The sequence below is a fragment of the Sander lucioperca genome, chromosome 23 (assembly GCF_008315115.2).
Source record: "Sander lucioperca isolate FBNREF2018 chromosome 23, SLUC_FBN_1.2, whole genome shotgun sequence".
NCBI classification, from domain to species: domain Eukaryota; kingdom Metazoa; phylum Chordata; class Actinopteri; order Perciformes; family Percidae; genus Sander; species Sander lucioperca.
The window spans coordinates 12,761,106-12,785,109 of NC_050195.1; the positions used below are offsets into that span (position 1 = coordinate 12,761,106).

General features: G+C 40.4%; 1 protein-coding gene across 1 annotated transcript in view; it reads right to left on the reverse strand.

Annotated features, from left to right (window-relative positions):
* Positions 1-2,127: 2,127 nt before the first annotated feature.
* Positions 2,128-24,004, reverse strand: part of si:dkey-225n22.4 (collagen alpha-1(XXI) chain) — a 124,153-nt gene continuing 102,276 nt past the window's right edge. Inside the window, exons 24-32 of the mRNA XM_031300959.2 lie at positions 23,526-23,597; positions 22,659-22,694; positions 20,654-20,698; positions 10,777-10,809; positions 9,030-9,176; positions 8,706-8,760; positions 7,049-7,243; positions 3,409-3,486; positions 2,128-2,921 (exon numbers count right to left, since the gene is read on the reverse strand). Of these exons, the coding sequence (XP_031156819.1) occupies positions 2,734-2,921; positions 3,409-3,486; positions 7,049-7,243; positions 8,706-8,760; positions 9,030-9,176; positions 10,777-10,809; positions 20,654-20,698; positions 22,659-22,694; positions 23,526-23,597 (849 nt within the window). The 3' untranslated portion in view covers positions 2,128-2,733. The remainder of the gene's footprint in view (positions 2,922-3,408; positions 3,487-7,048; positions 7,244-8,705; positions 8,761-9,029; positions 9,177-10,776; positions 10,810-20,653; positions 20,699-22,658; positions 22,695-23,525; positions 23,598-24,004) is intronic.

Sequence of the window (24,004 nt, forward strand, 5' to 3'; positions counted from 1 at the left end):
TTGTTGCTAAATCTGGATCTGGATCTATTTGGCTCCATAGACCTGTTTCCACGGATGTGACTGCACACACGGCTCATCTGGATTCCTTTTGCTGAGTAAATTGACTTCAGATGGACCATATAATGGAGACCATACTTTTAATTATCAACCAGATTAAAACATGATAACATCAAAATGCTAACATGAGCTCTGCAGGAGTCATTTAAAAGCATTGACAGATATTTGCAAAAATGAATCCATCTAGTCACATTGTGGGCCTAGTGTAAAACTTCAGAAAAGTAAACATGGTCAGACAAACAGTCAAACAGTGCGTCCAACAAAAAAACAAGTAGGGAAAGCAGTTGCTTAACTGAATAAGCCAACTACATCAAGAAATCTAACATTTTTGGAGCGCGAAAAAACCTGATCGGGACATCCCTAATAATTGATGCATAAAAGTATTTTTTGTTAGAAAGGAGAGACAGCAGTGTGGTGAGTGTTGTTGTACTGATGTACTTAATGCTGTAAAATTTAATTACACTGAATTTATCAAGACAGAGTAGACATGGATAAAATATTGAGTTTGAGCAAATAAAATTTAAGCATATTAATAAACAGGGAAGCTCCTTACTGAAATAATTTAAGACAAACTTACAAAACTAGAAATAAAGGCCTGTCGATAATATAAGCCTGCTCAAATATGCAGTTGAGGTAAATAAAGACCACTATTTGAGCATTACCTGTAATCCACACACAGAAAAGCAATGCAGAATAAATCTATATAATATTGGCAAACAAGAAAACAAATATGATGGTATGAGGTTGAAAATAGACAGTGACAGGATTCCTACAACCCTGGTGCCACAGTGATGGATTAGCATAACCCCTGGCGCTCCAAACACAATAGGTGAAAGAATATATTTTCCCACCAGAAGGGATTACATGTAGGATGCACTAGAAGCAGACTGACAGTGAAATAATGTACTGCAAACTAACAATGTGGTTGGAGTGATTTTAACCGTGAGTTCTCTCATTTATTCAACTTTTTAGGTTCTTATCTTTGACCAAACAGCCTACCTAGCTGTTAGCTAACCTTTCACAAGATAATCATGTGAAAATGGTGTGTCTGGTTCTTTTATTGTGACACATTCCCATTCATTGTCAAGGAGTGTACTGCACTTTTGTTTGTTTGTTTTTCATTTGTATACACAATACTTTGTCTCAGGCAGATCTTCACTACCAACACATTCTCACTCCCATGACGTAAAATACGGACGCTTGGTCAGGTGCCTTTGCCGTTGTTATTGACACTAAAAGTCTCCTCTAGTGTCAGATCTAAACGCGCTTTATGTAAGCACACTTTGTCGGGACTATTGCCATCACTTTTGACGCAGTTAGGTTTAAGTAAAGAAGAACGGCACAGTTGAGTTTAAGTAAAGAAGAACGGGACGGTTGAGTTTAGGAAAAGAACAACAGGACGGTTGGGTTTAGGAAACGTGACACGCGGGACACGAACCCCTGTCTCCGGGGTGAAAGTCCTGTGTTGTTTGACCCAACCACCCTCCCTACGTGGAAGGAGGCTTTAATAAAAATAATAAGAGAGTATTGTACTTTTTACTCCACTGCAATATACTGACAGCTTTAGTTACTAGGTACTTTACACATTAAGATTTTTTTACACAAAACACATGTAGTTTATAAAATAAGATTTATTATAAATTAAACTAGCCAACGATATAATGGCCTACAAGTCCAGCTGAAATGATTAGACCATTAAACACTTAGTTGATTGACAGAACTGTTTGGATCGGTTCCAGTCCCTAAAATGTGAGATTTTTTCTGCATTGAGTACTTTTACTTTTAATACTTTAAGTACATTTTCCTGATGATACTTACATACAGTACTTTTACTTAAGTAACAATTTCAATGCAGGACTTTTACTTCTAACAGAGTATTTCTACAGTGTGGTATTAGTACTTTTACTTAAAGCTATAGTGTGTAGTTTCTGTCTCCCCCATGAGGAATTCTAAGTAATGACAACAACACTGTCTGCGCATCCACATGATACAGCGTTCCGTGATCACGCATGAATAGGTATTAATTAATTAAAGAAGTTGTCAGTAGGAGATCTCATTTCTTTTTTGCCACATTAGCCCACATAGGAGGTCTTATTAGGCTTTTTGAAATGCATTAAGACCTCTTCTTTTTTTTATTCATTTATATTTTATTCATTTTCTTGAGAAGATATGTCTGTTTTCTGTCCATGCGTGTTGTGTTAAAAATGTGATGGGACTGCTGGTGATGTTAGCCGGTAAACATCCTGTCTTGTTAGCAAAGCCTTCAGTAATATTGACTCAAACATAGAGTAGCTCAGGTAAAGGAGGAGGTAGCTATTTCTTTTTATGTTATTTCAAATCCTAGTTGTCTTGCTATTTCCACAAAAAACAACACAACTCAGTTTAAAGTGTAAAGTAGCCATGTTAGCCTGATATCTTAGTAAACTAGGTCACTAGCCTGCTGACCGCCTTTGATTATGAATCCATCCATAATCATAAATCAATGCCCTGCCTATTTCACTTATTTCAATTTAACTCAACTAACAGGGTTATTTCTGCCTCCATTGCAGCTGTTCCCACACACACTTTGTCATAAAGGAGTCAACAGTCACACATCTCTGTATATCAGTGATACAGTAAATTTCCTTAAAACACTTTGGGGTGTTCAACAGCAGCCTCTCCCACACTGCTGTGTCATCAGACGTTGGGTCCTTTGCTGTAATGTTCCCTGACGTTGTACGTCTGATAACACATGGAAATATCACAAACCCCTGGAAGCCCTGGGTTGCCCCGTTTACCAGGATCTCCTGGTGGTCCTGGTTTTCCAGGAATTCCCTGGTTTCCTGGATGGCCGATTCCATCGAAGCCACGAGGACCCTGAATCCCTGCAGTGATAAGGAAAGACAAAATAATTATAATAAAATAAGTTAGAACACAGCTGTTACTGGTATTTCTGCATCATTTATGGCAAGAATGTTCCATTAAATTTGATCATAGTTCTTGTTCTATGGACTATAAATAGCACATGCAGGATCATAAATTACATCTTCTCATGAATTAATGAGCTATTATAGCTTCCAGAGAAATACAGCACTCACTGTCTGTTACTTGCCCTTACATCTCCCTCACCCCACGGACCGAGCTGTCACTGAAAGTACTCGTTGAAAATTAAGTACAAACAGGGTCCACCCACATATTTTTTGTTAAAAATGTAACACTACAAGCAGCCTTGATGCATTTTCGTTAAAAATGCACAGATCTGAAAGGCCCGATGTCAGAATACTGTGGTTAGGTGCTGAAATAGCTTAATGGGTGAAGACATTTAAAAAAAAACAAAAAAAAAACAGGCTGATAGATAGGCTTTTTACATACCTGGCTGTCCAGGGGTTCCAGGAGGTCCACGGTAACCTTCTCCTTTGCTGCCTTTGAGCCCTCTCGGTCCTGTGTCACCTGGGGACATAATATGTCTGCTTTAAAAAATAGCATTAGAGCTTCTACAAATGAGCTGTCGGATTTAGAGCTGCAGGGACCGAAAGGCTATGTTCCCTCTAAAGCACCTGTGTCCAGTCTTGTGCTGTTGAACAGGCCGCAGGCTTTCATTGCAAGGCAACTCTACAGCTATTTATCTCGCTAATTCTGATCTTTCTTTTTTGACAATCTGGATTTATTTAATTATATTAATTAAAGCACTGGCATGACGTTTTGGGTAACATTTACATCCATTATGGACACAGTAGCTTCAGTGCAGAGTCCATACATGAACCATTAGACAGGATTTCAACAGGTTCAGTTTAACATCGCTATCTAAATCATTTAAATGAAACTACAGCTTTGGGAGTCTTTGCTGCAGATTTAAGAAGTGTGAAACCATAAATGGCACAACATTCTCTGCAGGACATATAGTAAAAAGACTAAGGGTGTTTTCACATTTTGGGCCCTATTTTAACGGTCTGAAACGCAAGTATCAAACGCCAAACCCAAGTAGCTTTGTGGGCGGATCTCGGGTGCTGTTGCTATTATACCGGCGGGATAAATGACTCTTGCGGCCGACGCAAATCTAAAATGGGTTGGTCTGAAGTAGCTACATTACTCGTAGGTGTGGTTTGGGCGTAACGTGCAATAAACCAATCAGCCAGAGCGTTATCTAACATTCCCTTTAAAAGCAGGCGCGCTTGTTCCATGGCGGATTGCTATTATAATGGTGGATTTGCTAGGCGCACGCTCTTTAATACATCCATGGGCGCACGCCAGGAGCGGTTCACAGCCGAGGAGACCAACGTTTGCTATTGATTTTTCTTTTTGTCAAAATGTAAATAAAGAAATGTCACAAAAACATACTTTCCGATGTTTTGAGCTCGCTCTCACTGAATCACGAGGTTATGAACGCGTGGCGATATTTTTGCAATGCAGGCTTTCAACATTAGACATTAACATTAGACCGAGATGACCTCACTATAGACGATGCAGCTCTTCTGTCTCTCCTCTCCCGTGCTGCTGCTGCAGGGGCATTTGGGTTAAGTGGCATCGGCGCATGCAGTTCAACATCACATCTCCTTAAGTCCTCTAATATTTCCTCATTTATGTCTTCAACACATCCATGATTCATGGAAATGTTGTGTAAAACAAGGTCATATTTTTTGCAAAAATGGGAACTGCTGGGTCCGTGAGATGAGAAAAGCAAAGTGTATGCACAGTGTGCACACTCTACATTACGGCCAAGCATGCTCCCTTAAAATAGCATCTGAATAACGCACCACTGACATTAGACTAGGTTTTTCCTGGTCTGTGGCGGAACTGTTTTCTGAAACTGCAAAATAGCACTAGGGAACGTTTGCGCTGGAACACGGCTCCTTTTTCTGCTGAACCGCCCCTGGAAGCGCAAGTTCATTCCCTAATTTACCGACGTGAGTCTGTGGAGGGAAAAGTCCGCTGTGCGTCGGGTGCAAAATAGGAATGATACATGCGTTGGTGTACAAAGTCAATTGCGCCGGGTGCAAGATAGGGCCCTTAGTCCTCTTTAAACGAACCAAACTCAGTCCTCTTAAAGTGGACCAAAACGTGGACGAACAGAAAAGGGACTCACAATTAATCAGTTCGGTTTCTGGTCTACTTCAGCTCTGATGGGGCCTCAGGGCTAAAATACAAACGCAAAAGGCTAAACGAACCTGAAGCGGGTTGTGTTCACAATGCACAGATGAATAGAACCGCAACGTGGACTTGAAGCAAACTGTACTCCACCTGCTGAGGATGTCTTACTACGGTTCATTCCAGAAAATGAGAAAATGTCAACCTCCTTGTGGTGCTGGATGAAAAGTCAGAGGATTCCTAAAGTCATAAGGATTCATCATCTGGGAACCATGCATGTTTGTACAAAGGTGTGCCAATCCATCTACTAGATGCTGATATATATTACTGAATAAGTGAAAACCTTGATCTGCTGGTGGCACTACAGGAAAAATCAGGGGATTACCAAAGTCAGTAGGGTTTATCTTCTAGGGGGTTGGCCAACCAAAAACTAGAAACTAAATTTGTTTACTGAGTGGCTCATAAAGAACCAAACCGCACTGAAGAGTTTAACGGGGTCTAGTGTTGTACTTCCATACAGTTGGTGACTTGCAAAATCAGATTAAATGAATTCTAATAAAACTCTTGTCTCCAAGTCCAGCTTTCAGTCTCATCCCTCAGTGTTTTCAGCCAAGCCTGGAACCTGAAGTTGCTGTGGAAATAGTACACAGCAGTGGAGTGGTACAGTTTGGCATCTTTCACAGCTGATTAGCCACTTCATCTTGAAGGGGTAATACATCAAAGACAGCTCATTGAGATGGGTTTGCATTCAGTATTTGTTGTCTTTTGCTCTGCTGACTTTCACTGATGTTCGCTTGTTTTAATGATCTTGTTTTATGGGGTACAGTGAACATCAACATATCCAATTTGTTAGTTGTTGACACTGTTTTGATTTTAATCGTTGATGAAAGCAACAGTCAATTTTGTCCTAGCTCTTCTTCATGAAGTTGTGTTGTTATTTATTGCCTTGTTTTCATCAGGGTAAAGAGACTGATTGAAAGATATTTGTCACCACTATAGACAGTGGATCAGACACCACTGGTTTAAGAAGGAGCATTGAATACCGACAGGGTTGGGTAGTAACGGATTACATGTAATCTGGATTAGGTACTCAAGATTACAAAAATCAAGTAACTATAATCAGCCCAGATTACAATACAAAAATGTGTAATCAGATTACAGTTACATTGTTGAGGTTTATCTGATTACATGTTATCATGCAAACAATGCAACTTTTTGCGATACAACAGAAAACTTGTTTCTGTGGCCTTTGATTAATGTGCTTTGAAAAATTAGATGTGTTGAGGAAATAATAATAAAAAAATGCTAATATGTTGAAAAAGAACATGTTCACTTTTTAGACTGTTCTAAGATATGTATACATTTATTTTGAGATTTTGAAAGATATGTTGTGGATATGTTATGAGAAATGTTCAGAGAGAGAAATATGAAAAAAATGTTTTAGGAATGTTTTTAGTTTTAAACATTCAATATGATGTGAGAAAAGAGTTAAACAGATTGATATGAGGCTATGTACTGATATACATATACAGAGTAAGGAAAGTAATAATATATAAGTAATAAATATAACGTTTTTAGTTAATAATGTTTTTAGTTAGTTCACACAGGAATGCTTTAATAGAGCAAAAAGATTCTTAGATGTAATGAAATAATAAAGAGAAAAATAAAATGAGAATTCATTGATCAATTCTGTGGCGGTGTCTTTTACTTAAGGTGCATATTTATTGAAGTGACTAAAAGTAATCCTAAAGTAATCAGATTACGTTAAATGTTTTGGGTAATCCAACTGATTACGTTACTGATTACAAAAATTGCTATGTAATTTGTAGTCAGTAATGGATTACATTTCAAAGTAATCTGACCCAACCCTGAATACCGATAACATAACGTGTTGATTATTCCCTTAAAAAAGGATGGGTCATATCACCTTTGAGGCCTGCAGGGCCCTGCATTCCAGAAGGTCCTGGGTAACCGGGAGTGCCACTCCTGCCAGGGTAGCCTGGAGTGCCCATGGAGCCTTTGGGTCCTGGGGCTCCTGGCTCGCCCGCGGGTCCCTTCATGCTCTGGCATGGTTCACACCTAGCTGGGGGGGCCAGGGTCTGGAGCAGTGCTGGGAGTTGATCTGCAGGGCACAGCCAGAACGTGCTGAGCATTTGGATATTAAATATTATGTCAAAACTGATTCATAAAAGAGTCTGACCACATAATACTGTAGGCCTAGTCTGGCTCAACGGATGTACATTGCTGAAATAAAGCCTGATATCTGTTCCCTCCCCTCTTGTTATCTCCGCTATCTGGGCTTAGCGCCACCCCAGGACGGTTAGGATTGGTTTACAGAAATACAAACAAGCCAGAATTTTTTTTTTTTCCCTATCCATGAATAAATAGGCAGTGTAGCCTGACGTTACTTCAACGCTGACACAGCGCTGTGGAGGTCTGGCAATGTGAGACTACTGTAAACCTAGTCTCACTTTGCCAGACCATCCATGCGCTGCAGAACGGAGGAGGGTCTGGCTATTCCACATAGCCTTCCGGGATGGGAGAAAAACGTGCTCTGGTATATTGGCATGTCTTTAAACCAAGTTTGTACCTTACAAACAACAAGAATCCTATCCTAATCCTTAACCCATCCTATGCATACTAGCAGCGGGCAGCCAGTGGGCTCCATCCAGCCTCTTGCATCATAATGTCTATGATATTTCTTAAACCCAATTGAGATCATCCTAACTATAAATTCCAACTTAACTGATTATATGGACCCTAAATAAAGTGATAAGATGTGCGTTTACATGCCCCAAAGCATTTAATCAGGGTTTTTAAATTAAATTTTTTAATTAGGGTCTCCAACAAAAAGTTACATCAGCCACAGACTCATTTTGTTTTGCTACCGCCAAGTTTTAGTCCTTCCCGGAAGCAACGTAGCTAATGTTACCCCTATGTGGGACAAACATGCGCAGAATGATTAGGCATTCATATTTTCCTATTGAACAGATTATCAAAGGTTTACACCACCCCTGTCAACACGTTTGAAAAGTCTTTTCGATTGGGCCTGATCAGGCCAGTCTCTTCCGATTGAAGTGGTTACATGAGGCATTTTTATTCTGAGTGGGCTATTATTCTGATTATTAGTGGAATATTAGGGTCTATGTAAATGCAGCTACTGTTGGAAGGAGCTATGATTAATGGATAAAGGTGAGTGAAGCAAGGAGGCATGTTGAAATGGAAAGCACCCATAGCTTTGCTTGATTCGTTTTGGGCTGAGGTCAAAGACTGTGGAATGTACCCACTTAATGACTTTCACTTTCTTGTCAATAAAGGTAAAAAATAATAATACCCATTATACGTTGGGTATTTAACATTGTGCTACTTTTTACTGAGAGAATAATAAATTAAATTGTTCACCAAATACCGCAGTTTGACCCAGTGTGTTATAATCAGTTCAAATCAATGTAAAATGTGCAACTCTACGTCTGAGATAACTGTTGGTGTGTGCAGCATTTGGTGTGTGCTGGGAGTGAATTTTGGGCTTTCATATCCCAGACTCTGGTTTTCACAAAGTGACATAAAAACAAACAGATACTTACTACGCAGAACATCAGTGCAGAGCTTTAGAAGATGTTCATCTGAGGGAGGCTTGCCCTGCAACACACAATTACACTTTGATTCAGCCGAATCCACTGTGGGACTGTGATTGAGTGTGCCTGGAGATTTCCAGGACCTTCTCAACGCTCCACTCTCTGTCTTCACATAGACCACACACACTGACAGCAACACTCCCATTACTCCCAAACATAACTCCCCCAATCCAGGCAGGAAATCACTGACTGTTTCTTTCAGCCCATATTTCTTTTTTTTTTCTTCTTTTTTTTTATATCCCAGAGGAGAGGGTCAGGAGGAGGTTCACTCACGGGTTTCCCAGGATATCCTGGTTGGCCTGGTTGGCCCGGAATCCCATCATGACCAGGAAATCCCCTGGGGCCAACAGCACCCATGTGGCCCATGTCCCCTTTCTTTCCTTCAGGCCCCCTGTGGCCTACGTCACCTGTCACTCCTGTCTGAAGAAGCAGGAGGGAGGACAGAAAATATTAGGTTACAAAAGAAAAAAGGTGAAATTAAGGCTTATTTTGTAATAATTGACTACATTATGTTATCTCATACATAAGAATTAATTGACTGTTCTCTGAACAATGCCCCTCAGCATTGCCCAAACTTGCTTACCAACCATAACTATGCTGGTGTGTTAAGTTTTGCTGTAGTAAGAAATATTCAGTATTTAAACAGTTCAGAGGGTTGTGTCTTCTTTTTTTAACTTCCCAAAACCAAGAGTAAAAGTGTAAGGAATGAATGAAGCAGTGTGTTTGTCCGCTCCAATGTAAATTGCAATCATTAGCATGACTAGCTACTAGCTTAGTACCTACAGTGAAGTAGGCTAATGTTACGGTCTGTGTTACTACCATAGAGCAAATTAATAAGTAATTTACATTAGGTAGTGGGGTTATAGGTTGTGTTGAAAAAAATAATTGTTCACAACAAGCTAACAGAGTTAGCTAATGTTAGTGGCTCTGTCATAGACTGTATAATATTAATGGACAAAGCATCCGGTTCAGCAAAGTGCTGCAAATGCGCAAGTGCCTTAAACCTGCATTCTATCTGAATTCCAGCAGGGGGAGACACGTGCGGTTGCAAAAGGAGTTTGGTTTCTGTAGAAGTCTATGAGAAAGTGACCCACTTCTCACTTGATTTATTACCTCAGTAAACATTTTCATAATGAGTTTATGGTCTCAATCACTAGTTTTAAGTCTTCTGCAACACAGAATGATGTTCAGATAAATGCTGTTTCTTTATTTCCATGTCTTCTACATGGATCCTCATGAGTTTATGTATGAGACATGTAGCTTTAGCCTCAGTCTGTTAGCACAGTACCCGTGGTAACCAAATGCATGTTTAAGACTCATATTACAGGGGTCTCGTTTCAAGTCAGCTAGAAACATTGAAACACAGTGTGAAGCTAAGTTAGCTTAATTAGCTAGATAGCTATAGCTGACAATATCTGCCTGCGGCAGTCGTCATTTTAGTTAGCAAAGATCAACGGTCTCCAGCTAGAAATGAAAAGCTGCCTTTCTCTACCTCTGTCTAAAAAACAAGCACCCATTGTTTAAAAATTGAGTATTTTAAGTGGTAAACCTTCCACCTGATCTTTGCAAACTGCACGTGCCATGCGAGAATGGTTAGGTTGACAGGTGTACTATCAATTTATATAATTATACCAATTAAATCTATACACAGCATTCCAAAGTTTTGTAGTCTGTCATAGTTTTTTTTTTGTTACTGATCAAAAATCATGCTAATACAGTGTGAACTTGTGTCAAATGATATCCTACAAATGGTAAAGCATTTGCACAACTGAGGAAGGCTATATCTCCATGAATTGTGATTCTGCAGACAGTACTGTAAGTGTTTGATATTTCAGATGTGTGCGCCTTTAGAAAAGAGGGCTTTTGTTATGTATATTTTTGCCCAGGGGGCCAGGCCTGGAGGTATTGGCTCTGTAAGTTTTCTATAGCAGCCATGCAGGCTTGACAGGGCTTCTCACTGTGGTGCAGAATAAGACAGAATGGATTATATCTAATACCACACAAGTCTAATTCGACAAACCTCTCCTTTTCTTCCCATGGGTCCCACTTCACCCTGATGGAAGAAAGAAAAGAGAACGGGAAGGGTGGGGAGGAAAAGAGAAGAGGGGGAAATAGAGAGATACAGTTACAAACTTCAGCTTACATATCAAAGGCTGAGTTAGTATGTCAGAGGAGCTATGCTTGCTGCTCTGCATTGCTGATGCAGAACTATTCTCTTTTCTGTCAAAACCGGTGGCTTACAAAACATTTTAGATTGGTTATTGTAATGCATTCCCTAAAGTGCTAAAAAGGCGTTGGCTGTGTTCTGCTTCCCTTTAAATTCTTCCTCTTTTTCATCCACACGTTCCTCTTTACTGGTATGTTATTTTAGCAACAAATAACCAGTGTTCCCTCATTCTGCTTCAAGGAAGTTTTGTCAAGGAAACACATGATCATTGGGAGTACTTTCAAAGCATGTTAATGCCCACAGCATGCTGCTCTGCCCATAGCATGCTTAAAAGCCCCAATTGCACATACAGACTCAAACACTGGAGATACAAAACGATGCCATTTATTATGAATTGAAACATGATTGACAACACATTACTAGTCAAAAATGCAAAAGATGCTTTGCGGTGCAACACAAGGAAGTTAAACATTCAGTGTAATGCAACTTTCCTATGAAGCACACAGTTTTCTACTTCATCCAACTACGCAAAGGAAGTTCAAACAAAAAGAAAAAGCTAGGGGGAAAAAAGCAGATTTTCTTGGGCATCAGCTTCCAAGTTCTCTAAGGATTTTAAGGAGCTACTAGGGCTTGAATGACAAAAGCGACGCACGGAAAAACTACTATAGTGGCAACATCACACACTAACTGGCCCTTTGGAGCTCAGTAGGTAAATTACATGGTGGGTGGTTAATTAATGTATATTTAGTTATCGTAGAATGCTTGAACTCTATTTTGGCTATCAGCAATAATCTGTTCAATATTCAAAAGAGAATAAGTTTGGCGATGGATGGAGACTGCATGCGGGAGGATGACGGTGGGAGGCTGCGGCGGCGGTTCTTGAGGGAATCTCGCTTTCCCCATCTGGCTAGTTCCCTCAGAGCGGCTCCGCTGGACCGTTTCCTGCAGCAGCAGGTGAAACTTTGGGTCACCAACTGTTTTTTTTGGCGAGTCGGAACACAGAGATGGAGAAGATGATTTTTGTTGAACTGGAGCAGTTTTTCAAGTTCTTTGCAAGCTTCTTCAGGGCTTCTTTCAAACTTAGGGATCGGTCTAAGTTCGTTCTAACATGGGCCCATGGGCAGCTTGCGTTAGAGAAGAACGAAGAGGACAAGGGATTGTCCGATGGGTGTGGCAGTTGGTATCCATGCAGGTCAGCAGGACCGAGTACGACACGCAGGATGAAGTAAAAGAGAAGAAGAAGAAAGAGCATGCAAGTCTGCTGTCATCTTTTACTTAAAGGTCTTGGTCCGAAGACAGTGTCAAAGATGACCCTGGCCACTCCCTCGTCCTAAATTTTCCTGGCATTCATTTTAAACTAATCATTACCTTTTTGACATTAAATATCCCTAGTTTCAATACCTAACTCTCCCATAATTTAAACCTAGAGATATTTAGCTGCATGTAGAATACAAATATAGCTAACATTATTATTTAGCATTAAAACATAATACAATAGTGTAAACATCAAACCACTTGAAAAGCAATCACATTATCAAGGATGCGGTCACATAAAGCATCAAAGCATTCTTATATGTGTTGGAGCACCCTCTTCTCACAGCAGGATATTGGTGAGACTCTTCTTTCCTGTTGTTTCAGTATCCTTTGATCAGTGTCTTTAGTTGAAGATTAGAATCTCTAGTTGTGTCCACTGGTGCAGTTCCTGACTCTCCAGGACTGTGCCAGTATTAGCAGTCATGAAGTGTAATTCCTGTCCTGGGGTTTCAACTAATGTCAATTAGGAGTCTTACCAGAGTCCAGTTGTGGATAAGTTAAAGGGGTAGTTCAGAATTTTGGACATAGGACCTCATTTTCAAGTTAGCCAGTATGTTATTTATCAGTTGAGACCGTTTTCAACACTTTTCATCCAGTCCTTCTAGTTGCAGAGTTCGCTGGTGCTAGGCTAGCGCAAGTCAACAGTATCTGCTAGCCTGCCACTAAAAACAGTCTTACCCACTCCACAGTTCACCCGAGGCAAATAAATTATAACGCCAGACTATCGATGTAAATGTCTGTGTTGATAGAATAATGCATTACATTTTGAGGGACTAGTTTCTCAGCAGCAGCGGAATTTTACTTTGTTAGTAGTACTGCGCCGAAAAGTAAACAGAGAAGCGCACTACAGTCGGGACACCTAGTAGCCTACATTGGTATTGAAGCATTGGATTGGAAACTAAGGACTAGGCAACATGGTGATTCAGTGTGCATTTAGAAATTGTAAAAAAAACAACAAAAAAAACAGATGGGCACCACAAAGTTTCCACAAATTTCCATTGGGAGATCCAGAAAGGAACCAACTGTGGCTTCCTGCTGGCTTGGACATCAAGACACCGGTGGAGACTCTACTCAAGTGGCGATTGTGTAGTGATCATTTTAGACCAGGCGACTTTGAAAAACCCTAAAGAAAGAAAAATCTAAAGGACCACAAGTCACGGACAATGAATGCGGTTCCATCCGTCTTTCCAGATGCACCAACAGCTACTGGTGAACAGGTAATAACTTTTGGTTGGCTACTCTAGCTAATAAAGCCCTTTCATAATGTTAGCCTAGCTGCTACTGATAGATTGAGACTGACAACGTTAGTGGAGATAACGTTACAGTTCAATGCATTGTGGAGAGTGACAACGTTAGCTAAAGGTATAGCTAGACTCTTGGTAGATACCTGGCTGGGCTGACCGCTAACTTTAGATAATTGCTGACAGAAAAGTCATGTAAGCTCGGACAGATTACATGCAAATTGCAGCAGCAGGTAAATAAACTTGCGTGATGGTGATTGTCATGGAAACCGGCTTCCTCGGTAGCCTAGGTAAAAATAAGTATAACTATTGCAATGCGATGCAAGGGTAGTTTTATTTCTAACATTATTCTATCAACACAGACATTTACATCGATAGTCTGGCGTTATAATTTATTTGCCTCGGGTGTACTGTGGAGTGGGTTTTTAGTGGCAGGCTAGCAGATACTGTTGACTTGCGCTAGCCTAGCACCAGCGAACTCTGCAACTAGAAGGACTGGATGAAAAGTGTTGAAAACGGTCTCAACTGATAAATAACATACTGGCTAACTTGAAAATGAGGTCCTATGTCCAAAATTCTGAACTACCCCTTTAACTCATCCACAACTGGACTCTGGTAAGACTCCTAATTGACATTAGTTGAAACCCCAGGACAGGAATTACACTTCATGACTGCTAATACTGGCACAGTCCTGGAGAGTCAGGAACTGCACCAGTGGACACAACTAGAGATTCTAATCTTCAACTAAAGACACTGATCAAAGGATACTGAAACAACAGGAAAGAAGAGTCTCACCAATATCCTGCTGTGAGAAGAGGGTGCTCCAACACATATAAGAATGCTTTGATGCTTTATGTGACCGCATCCTTGATAATGTGATTGCTTTTCAAGTGGTTTGATGTTTACACTATTGTATTATGTTTTAATGCTAAATAATAATGTTAGCTATATTTGTATTCTACATGCAGCTAAATATCTCTAGGTTTAAATTATGGGAGAGTTAGGTATTGAAACTAGGGATATTTAATGTCAAAAAGGTAATGATTAGTTTAAAATGAATGCCAGGAAAATTTAGGACGAGGGAGTGGCCAGGGTCATCTTTGACACTGTCTTCGGACCAAGACCTTTAAGTAAAAGATGACAGCAGACTTGCATGCTCTTTCTTCTTCTTCTCTTTTACTTCATCCTGCGTGTCGTACTCGGTCCTGCTGACCTGCATGGATACCAACTGCCACACCCATCGGACAATCCCTTGTCCTCTTCTAGCCTAGCATCAGCGAACTCTGCAACTAGAAGGACTGGATGAAAAGTGTTGAAAACGGTCTCCACTGATAAATAACATACTGACTAACTTGGAAATGAGGTCCTATGTCCAAAATTCTGAACCACCCCTTTAAGAAACTCACCAAACATCATTTAAAGCTATTCATGCTACAATGCTCCACATAAACAGGTTCCCAAGCTTTAAGGCTCTGACACACCAACCTGACGGCCGACCGTTGGCAGAAAAGGCAGTCGGATGGATTGCCTCCCCGAGTTGGTCCAAAAAGTGCTTTGGAACACACCGAAGTGACACCGATTTGAGAGTACGTTCGCACGTTGCATGTGTGCGAGACGTAATACGTCTCCATAACAGCAGGCGGCGCTAATCTGTATTGTGGCCCAAAAAATAAAAAACCGGCAGCTGATTGGACGAACGCGTCACTTGGGTCTGGCCACCATAATGGCAGCTCTTTCGGAATACGATCTCATATTTTACGAAGATAGTTCACTGAAACGTGTTTCTGAAAATATTTTAAGCGAGAAATAGGTCATGCAGTTGCTGAATCTGTCTTCATTTCAGATCGACAAAGGTCAGTTTAAAAGATTTTTGTCAGATTTTGAGAGCCGTTCGTCAGGCTCATCCCGCTCGTCATTTCCAGGTTAGCACTCCACCAATCATATTGGTCATTGAGTCCGACTGCCCGCCTTCCGATTCAACATGTCAAATCGGCTCAAATGAAGGCCGCCGGCTCCTCCAGCTGACGACGGCACGGAACACACTGAACAGACTTGAGCCACCGACCTCGCCAGACTGTCCGACGGCTGATAATCGGGTTGGTGTGTCAGGGCCTTTAGGCTCTTGAGAGATGAGATGGCCTGCCTCTTTGGGTCACATGTACCCACACTGTGAAGTTGAATATCCAAACTGATCACCAACAGCAGCAATTGTAGCCAATTTCAGTGCCTAAGTGTTCCCAGAGGCCTTATATCTCTTTGTTGGCCCAATTCCCACTTTTGTGCCTTTAGCACAAAAGGGCTAGTTGGTAACCCAACTTTTGTATTCATGAAAACAGCAAAATTTCAAAGTGGCTTGTTTGGTGCATATTTTTCCATGTAGCTCTCAGTCTCGGCCCTTCTTCGCTACCAGATGGGTCTGACCCATGAGTTTGCTGGGGGGCAGGGGGAGCACTGCCCCCTGGTGGCTGAAACGGATAATTGCATTGTTTAAAAAATGAGGGGAATAATTACGTCTGGCATGACCAGATATTTTATAAATATCTTAAATAACACAAAACAACTAAATGGTGGTAGGTAATACATCTGATTTCATATGCTGCTTTAATAAAAAAAATATTACCTGGCTGACGATGGGAGCAGCAGGACGCAAAAAAACGAAAATTACTGTTGCACTAGTCTGGACATCTTGCCGTGCCAACATTGCAATAAAGGTTTCCTAAATGCCATGTATATAATAATATAATATATAATTTGATGTCAGCTTACTAATTAATAGTTTTGTGTAGATTTGGACTTACGTTTATTCCACTTTGTTTAAACGGCGAAGTGGAGGAAGCCTAGTGATGAGTCCATAGCAACCAGTTATTACCTAGTGTGCTTTGTTGAATGGTCTCAATGTTTTATTTCATATGAATACTAGTTTACTAGAGGAGTAACTTAGTATTTGAAGTAATGCAGTAATGCAGGAATTGTGCATTTAGTTTCCATGCTTATTGTGTTTCCACAACAGTGTTAGTGAGTAAATCTACTGAAATGGCCACCACACCATAACAGAGGAGTGCGATGCGTAAGATGAGAATGCAGAGGTTTAGACACGTATGTCATGGCTGTAAAAAAACAAAGGGAATCTGTATATCTTTGCCAAGCGCAAACCAGTACAGAAGGCATTGATAAATTGTAGGGGGAGGGTCATGCCTTTTTTCCAAATCGTTTTGGAGGGTCATAGAAAAATTAATACTGGCGAGGGGAGGGTCATGTCTATTTTGACTAAAGATCCCAAAACTCCTCCGGTGGCCCCTTAAATAAATAACGAACAGTCCCTTAGTTTCTCTGTCATACTATTTTCAAGAAGTAACACTCCCTTCAGTTACACTTTCCTGTGACTATCTGCGATCCCCCGTCTACACAGGATGCATGTTAGTATGTATGTGATGAATGAACTGTCAACCATTACTTGACAGCATGAATTATAAATCCTAGAGATGCTCCAACCTGATCTCCCAGAATTCCATGAAATGAACACGGCCCCTTAACTCAAAATCTGTGGCAGTTTCACAGAATCGCAAAACATTCCGTGATGGGCCCACGGAAGAATTCTGTGAAATGAACAAGGATCGCCAAAAATTCTGTGATGGGCCCATGGAAGAATTCCGTTAAATAAACACGGCCCCTTAAGTTATGGGTGGGCTTACGGTTCCGTGACATGCGGGAAGAACGGGACGGTTGGGTTGAGGAAAAGGTCGTGGGTGGGCTTACGGTTCCGTTACACGCGAGAAGAACAGGACGGAAAAGAAGAAAGTGCCTTTAGGAAACTTGACATGCGGGACACGAACCCCGTGCTCCTGGGTGAAAGTCCTGTGTTTGACCCAACCACCCCCCCAACTAACCTCCTTACACGGAATTTCGGCCTTACATAGTACTCGCTACCGTAGTCGCTCTTAATGCTACGTCATCTTCTCATTGACTTTACATTGGCATTGTTTTCCATGGTGGCCACACAGATTTTTCACACATTCCGTGCCACCACCATGTAATGAAATATGTTTGAATACTAATATCTTCAGTTCCATTGCAACTGAGCAAACTCAATCTGCTGATGAGATTGTATTTTCATCTAACATTTGCTTTGCAAAATATGAGCCCTCAGATGCAGCTAACAAGTTTGTTACAAAAATGTTGTTTCAATCTGTAATTATCTCCAAGCAACACTCACATTGTAGCCTACGGGCCTTTGCAAAAAACAGAGTTCTGCACTGTAATCCGAACGCCACTTTACTTTCCAGTAGAAGACAAGTGGTAATGAGAAAAGAAACCAGGAAAACAGAACACACCCTCTCCTGAACTGCAGTGTAGTCATATATATTTTTCCCAGTAAGTATTGGGAAGTCTGTCTAAAGGCAAACATATGTCTTATACATTTCAGCAGTGACAAACTTGTGATTCACTGATGTATTTAGCCTTAAGAGTGTGTCACAAGGAGGATGGGCTGCTCTCAACCCTATGGAATAACAGTGTGAACATTAAGCTGCATACTGAGACATACAATCGTTTTATCTGTCTCAAGTGTCACAGACAGGACTACACAACTCTGTCTCCACATGATGCAATATTGCTACTGCTGTGTGAAAACACAAACACACACACACACACACACACACACACACACACCCACACCTCACTGGATTTATTGTCTAAACCCCATCTAGAGACGTGAAGATCGATGCCTCAGTAATCGATACTTACTGATCAATTCTTAAATGCTACTCATTTGGCATCATTCCTATTGAAACGTGTAAATTACAAAGCTTGGCTTGAAAGCTGGAAATTGCAGATCACAGATCGATTCATGCCATTATGTTTGCTCATTACCAATTATTGATGAGGATGATAATCTCAACGTGGATGAACAGGTTGAATCAATTCTGCAATTCTGCTTCTCTCTCCTTATGAAGCCTTATTAACCTTGTGAAATTATTCATGAAGAATTTTTCTTTTTCATCTTTTTATAAGTTTACCCCTCTAACACTAGCTGGGAACATGCTAGCGCTAGTCAGTCAGAAAACATTTTGAAATGTCACAGTAGGAAAAGCACACATTTAAATAATAAAATCAATGATGAATTCCATTTAGCTGCTTCAGTTTCAGGGTCCTGGTATTGTTCAAGCTGGCTAACCGTCACACTGTCATGGCTTACTGGGACATTTGAATAGAACAGAGTCATTGTTAATGTTATAAATAGCATATGTGCTTTTCCTACTGTGTCTCAGCTGTGACAAAATGGTAACAATAGCTCTCTGAACTTGCCATATCGCTAACTATTAGCCACCATTAACTATCAGTTATCAAGCATGTTAGCACAGTCACTAACTGGACAGTAAGTTCACACATTTATTAGAGAGATATGTATTTGTACCTGTGTAATAACTATCTAACAACCATGGCTCTTTTGTAGAGCAGTTTATACTCTGGCAAAGGTAAGTGGTGATTCCTTTGAAATTCCCTTTCATTCTTCACAAGTCTTAGACCTGCTGCCTGTCTCTGACCTGCCCTTATGCCTTCACTTTGTCAAATTTGTTTGCCCATTTAGAATGTTATAATTGCCAACTGTAAGTCTGTAAACTGACCATTGATTGTTAGTTAAATGCCTGTAATTCCACCTGCCATGCCTGAGTGTTTACATTGGGTCTTTGACAGGGGTGCAATGGATAAAAAAAACTCACGGTTCGGATCGGTTCACGGGTTTGAGTCACGGATCGGATCAATTTTCGGATCAGTACAAAAAAGGGGGGAATTTAAATGGTTTATTAAAAATGGAACAATAACCTTTAACAATAATAACTTCTTTCATCAGTAAATTGCTGTTAAATGACAAAAACAGATGAGAAAAGGGTATTTTACAATAACTTTAAACGAGTTTTATCAGTTTCAAGTAAACGCAACATTCACGTCTGTGTTGTTTTTCCAACAACATCAGTGACCAGAGTGCTAGTTTGTGTCTTTTAGCTCATAGCTTTAGCGACAGACTGTTGTACGTCCCGCTGTTGGGATCCTCTACAGTGAAATACTGTCACACTTTTACACCGTTTAGCTGTCAGCATTTTAACCGTGTTTAATCCAGCTATTAGCTAACGGTAACGTTACATCAACGTTACCTGCTGCCAAATGTACTGTTAGTGTTAACTAGCGTGACATGCAGCGATGCTTCTGTTGCCTCTAACGTCTGTTTCGGAGCATCAGAGAGCAGCGCAGGCATTTAAGTACCGGTCGTGTAGGCACCGGTGAGAGAGAGAGAGAGAGATTTATCAGCCTACGTTAAGTAACAGCATCAGTAAAAAGGTATTTCACACTTTTATTATGGTTAAACTTTGCAATTGATCCGCGGTTCACATGCTTTCCAAACTGCGAGTGTCAACTGTGGTCCGTTACACCACTAGTCTTTGCATTGAGCCAAGAATCTGTACTGTGACACTATGATCCTCATATGGTAGTTGAGAAGTTGAGTCTAAACACCAAAGCGAGCTGAAGCTTTGCCATGAGGGCAGAGAGACTCTGGAACAACTCTCCTAAACAGATTAGCTCAGTTTAGTCAGTAAATACAAGTATACTTGATCAGAATAACTGTACTTGATTTTATGATTTTACATTACTGTCTGGAGCTTCCTTGCTATACTTTATTCCCTCATTTTTTAGTTTGTCTCTTCTCATTTAGTCAGTTTTAGTATTGTATTGAATTCTGCTCTGCTGTTTGCTTGCACTGTTTTCTGTTCAGTCTTTTATTGCATTTTTATGTGTTTTATATGCTGCCGGATTTTAATCGTGTGAAGTACCTTGTAAAGTCACTTTTAGAGAGGTGTTATATTGGCAGAGTTCATTATTATCATATTTATTTTGTGATAAAATCTTTGTGGTGACTTGTATCAGGGGATTTATGATATTAACTACGGACAGACTTTACAAAAAATTAAAACTCAAGTTCTAACCACAAATTAGCTCATTGTAAGTGAGGACTGGCCACCATATTCTTCCTTATCCTTGTGTCCTTGCGGGGACATTTGTTCCTTGTAACTGCACACATACACACAAACACACATTATTAAAACCCAGAATCCCCATTAAACCTATAGAAACATAAGCGTCACTGCCACCCAGTGGAAGCAGTATGACCCTTCACTCACAGGTACACCAGGAGTCCCTGGATCTCCATCTCTGCCTGGCTCCCCCTGCAAAGAGATACATCATGATTAACTGAATGTTTGTGTGAGTCCGTTTACATACCTGCTGGTATGACTTTGTGCGGTGTGTGTGTGTGTGTGTGTGTGTGTGTGTGTGTGTGTGTGTGTGCAGGCGTGCACCCAAGGGTAAGATTAAATGTGTGTGCAACAACGTGTGTGCAACAACGGGTGTGGCGATTTAGGTGCGTGTGTGTGTATGTGTTACTGTGTGCTGGTCCATGTCTTCATTCTGTTTCTCTGTGTGTGTGTGCGTGAGAGAGAGACAGTGGAGAAAAGGTCATGATTACCACTAGCAGCCAATAAGAGAAACCCACGGAGAGAGGGGATAGGAATTGGCTAGTGGTGACCTTTTACAAACCTGACTTTTTATCTCATGTGTGGCTGTGCTCTCCGTACTCTGCTCCTCTAGGCTCTTACACTCTTTTTCATTAGTGCACATAAAGGGAAGCAACTCAATCACACGCTTTCATTTATCAATTTGTGACTGATGACTGTTTACAGTGGTAGAAGTACAACAGGACGTCTTCTTGCTGCTACAATGTTGAGCTGTTAATGCTGGAATAGGCCCCAGCCCTTTGTGACAGTGAAACACCAGGTATAGCTAATAAGAAGACATATAATAAAAAGAAAATATAAAAAAAAAACTGTGTATATGTGACTGTATTAACACTGATATTAATTATTGCATTAGTTTGGCTTCTTACACTCACACTAGTAGAAGATATTGGAGCCTACTCAAACATGCCAAGTACCCTAATTACCAACTCAGAGGATGATGTAAATCAGTGCTACTTAAAGAGCAACTTGCAGGTTGACCTTTTTACTAAATTCATACTTGACCTTTCCTTTCCTACTATTCGAAAAGTTGATGCAGGATTTTCTATGTTTTACAAGATATAACGGACGGTCATAGCGATACGGGGCCAAGACTGGCGTGTTCACTGTCCCCAAAACCCCCCAGATGGACGTTGGTTTTGAGTCGCTACGGTCTTTTGTGTCGACATAGAAGACGAAAACAGGAAAAATGGATGTGTCTCAGGAACGGAGGGTCGCAGCGGGCCAAACCCAGTGTGACCGGCCCATAAAACAGGTAGATCGGCCCATTGGTTTATTGTAATTGACACTGGGCTTCAAGACAGCGAATGGAACAATGGAATTGGAATGGAATACAAGCACAAAAGTGGGTTTAAGAAGGGTAAATTTAAAGAGGCAGCCAAGATAGAAAAGACAAAGCTTCAAAAATAGGACTTTTTTTAAAATGGTACATGGATTATCATGAATTCATGCATGTAGTACTTCATGAACTATCAGTAATGTACAAGGATTAATAGTATATCATGCATGACTTAATGCAGGAACAATGCGTTAATGAATGCATCAATTAAGGTATTTCAATCATCATGATTTCTGATTCACTAATGATGTTCATGTCTTCTTCACAAAGCTGACCAGTCACAGCAGTGTACCTTCATTCAAAAGAATTGTAGTGTTATAATCATTGTTAACTACACATAACTTATTTATTACTTCATCATGTTTGTGGCCCTTCAAATAAAGTGCTGACCTGCTCCATCTTCAACATTGATATGATTAAAGTCATGCATGGAATCATGATAATTCATGTACCATTATTATTAAGTGTTACTAAAAAAAGGACCTATTTCTAACTTTTAAAACAGGAATCATGTGGCTGGGTTGGCTCAGTAGGTAGAGCAGGCGCACATATATTTAGATGTTTATGCCTCGATGCAGAGGTCCAGGGTTCGACTCCGACCTGTGATGATTTCCTGCATGTCTTCCCCCTCTCTCTCCCCTTTCTCACCTAGCTGTCCTGTCTGTTAAAGGCTGAAACCCCCCAAAAAATTATCTTTAAAACAGGTATCGTGTGACTTAACTATTGCCTGTGCATATGACTTTCCAGTAATAGTGTGAAGAAAAAGTACAATACCTGGTGTCCTTTAGAGCCCGTCTCACCTCTCTCCCCCTAAACATACACAGAACATTAGAACATTACAACGTACTGTAATGTCAGGTTTATGTTCTGACAAAAGTAATGCTGCCCTCATCATGACAAAAAAGCCATCATGAGCATCGCTGTCCTGTTGATAACATACAGTAGACCTGCTGTACAAAAGAAAATCAAATGCAGCATGTTAAGTACTCAATGCAGAAAAAAACTCACATTTTAGAGACTGGAAACGATCCAAACAGTTCTGTCAATCAACTAAGTGTTTAATGGTCTAATTACTTCAGCTGGACTTGTAGTCCTTTATATTGTTGGGTAGTTTCATGTAGAATAAAACATTGTATTTGTAAATCAAATGCATTTTGTGTGTTTGATTTGTACAGTAACTAGTAACTAAAGCTGTCAGATGAATGTAGTGGAGTAAAAAGTACAATATTTCTCTCTGAAATGTAGCGGAGTAGAAGTAGAAAGTGGCATGAAAAGAAAAGACATGCCACTTGTAAAGTACAAGTACCTCAACATTTGTACTTAAGTACAGTACTGGAATAAATGTACTAGTTACATTCCTGAGCATGGGCATGCTGCTTTTGAAGTGTGAAGGACAACCTTTAGCAAGTTAATGATGTCATCTAAAAATCATAAAATGAATAATACATTAATATGTATGCATTATGTTAAGCTGTCAACATTTCTAGTACATGTAAATGTGATCCTGACAGCCAAAGCTATAAATCATTCATAAAGCGTCGCCTCTGTTGCCAATTGTAGACTTCATTAAGTCCAAACAAAACCATCCAGGTCATTTTTTTTAATTGGTTCATGTAAGCTATTATATGAATTGACTCTCACCTTGTGACCTTTGAACCCCGGCATCCCCATGGCACCCGGCAGCCCTGGAAAACCTGACTCCCCTCCTGAGCCCTGCAGAGGTGAAATATTATTGTTGTCTGGAAATCAATGGCTGGCATTTAAGAAAATGACAAGGTTCATACAGTGTGTTGTAATATTCCCTTAAAACTGGCCATTTATTTCACTCTAGAAAAAAGTCTTGGTTTGTAATCCAACAAGGGAGCAGAGAAAAAGGATTTATAAAACTTAACACTGTCACTTAGCAAACACAAAAGTGTAGCTAGTAGTGGTAGTAGTGGTAGTAGTAGTAGAACTGGTTGGTAGAATGAGAACAAACAGACAATGGTAGCCGAGAGTGGATGTGGAGTGTCAAATACAGCAACGTGGGGACACAGCTAGAGAGAGGAAAAAAGAGAACCTGTACTGGTCCCTACACCTTATACTTTGTTCTGAAGTGACTCAGGAGTTTCTGGAGTGTT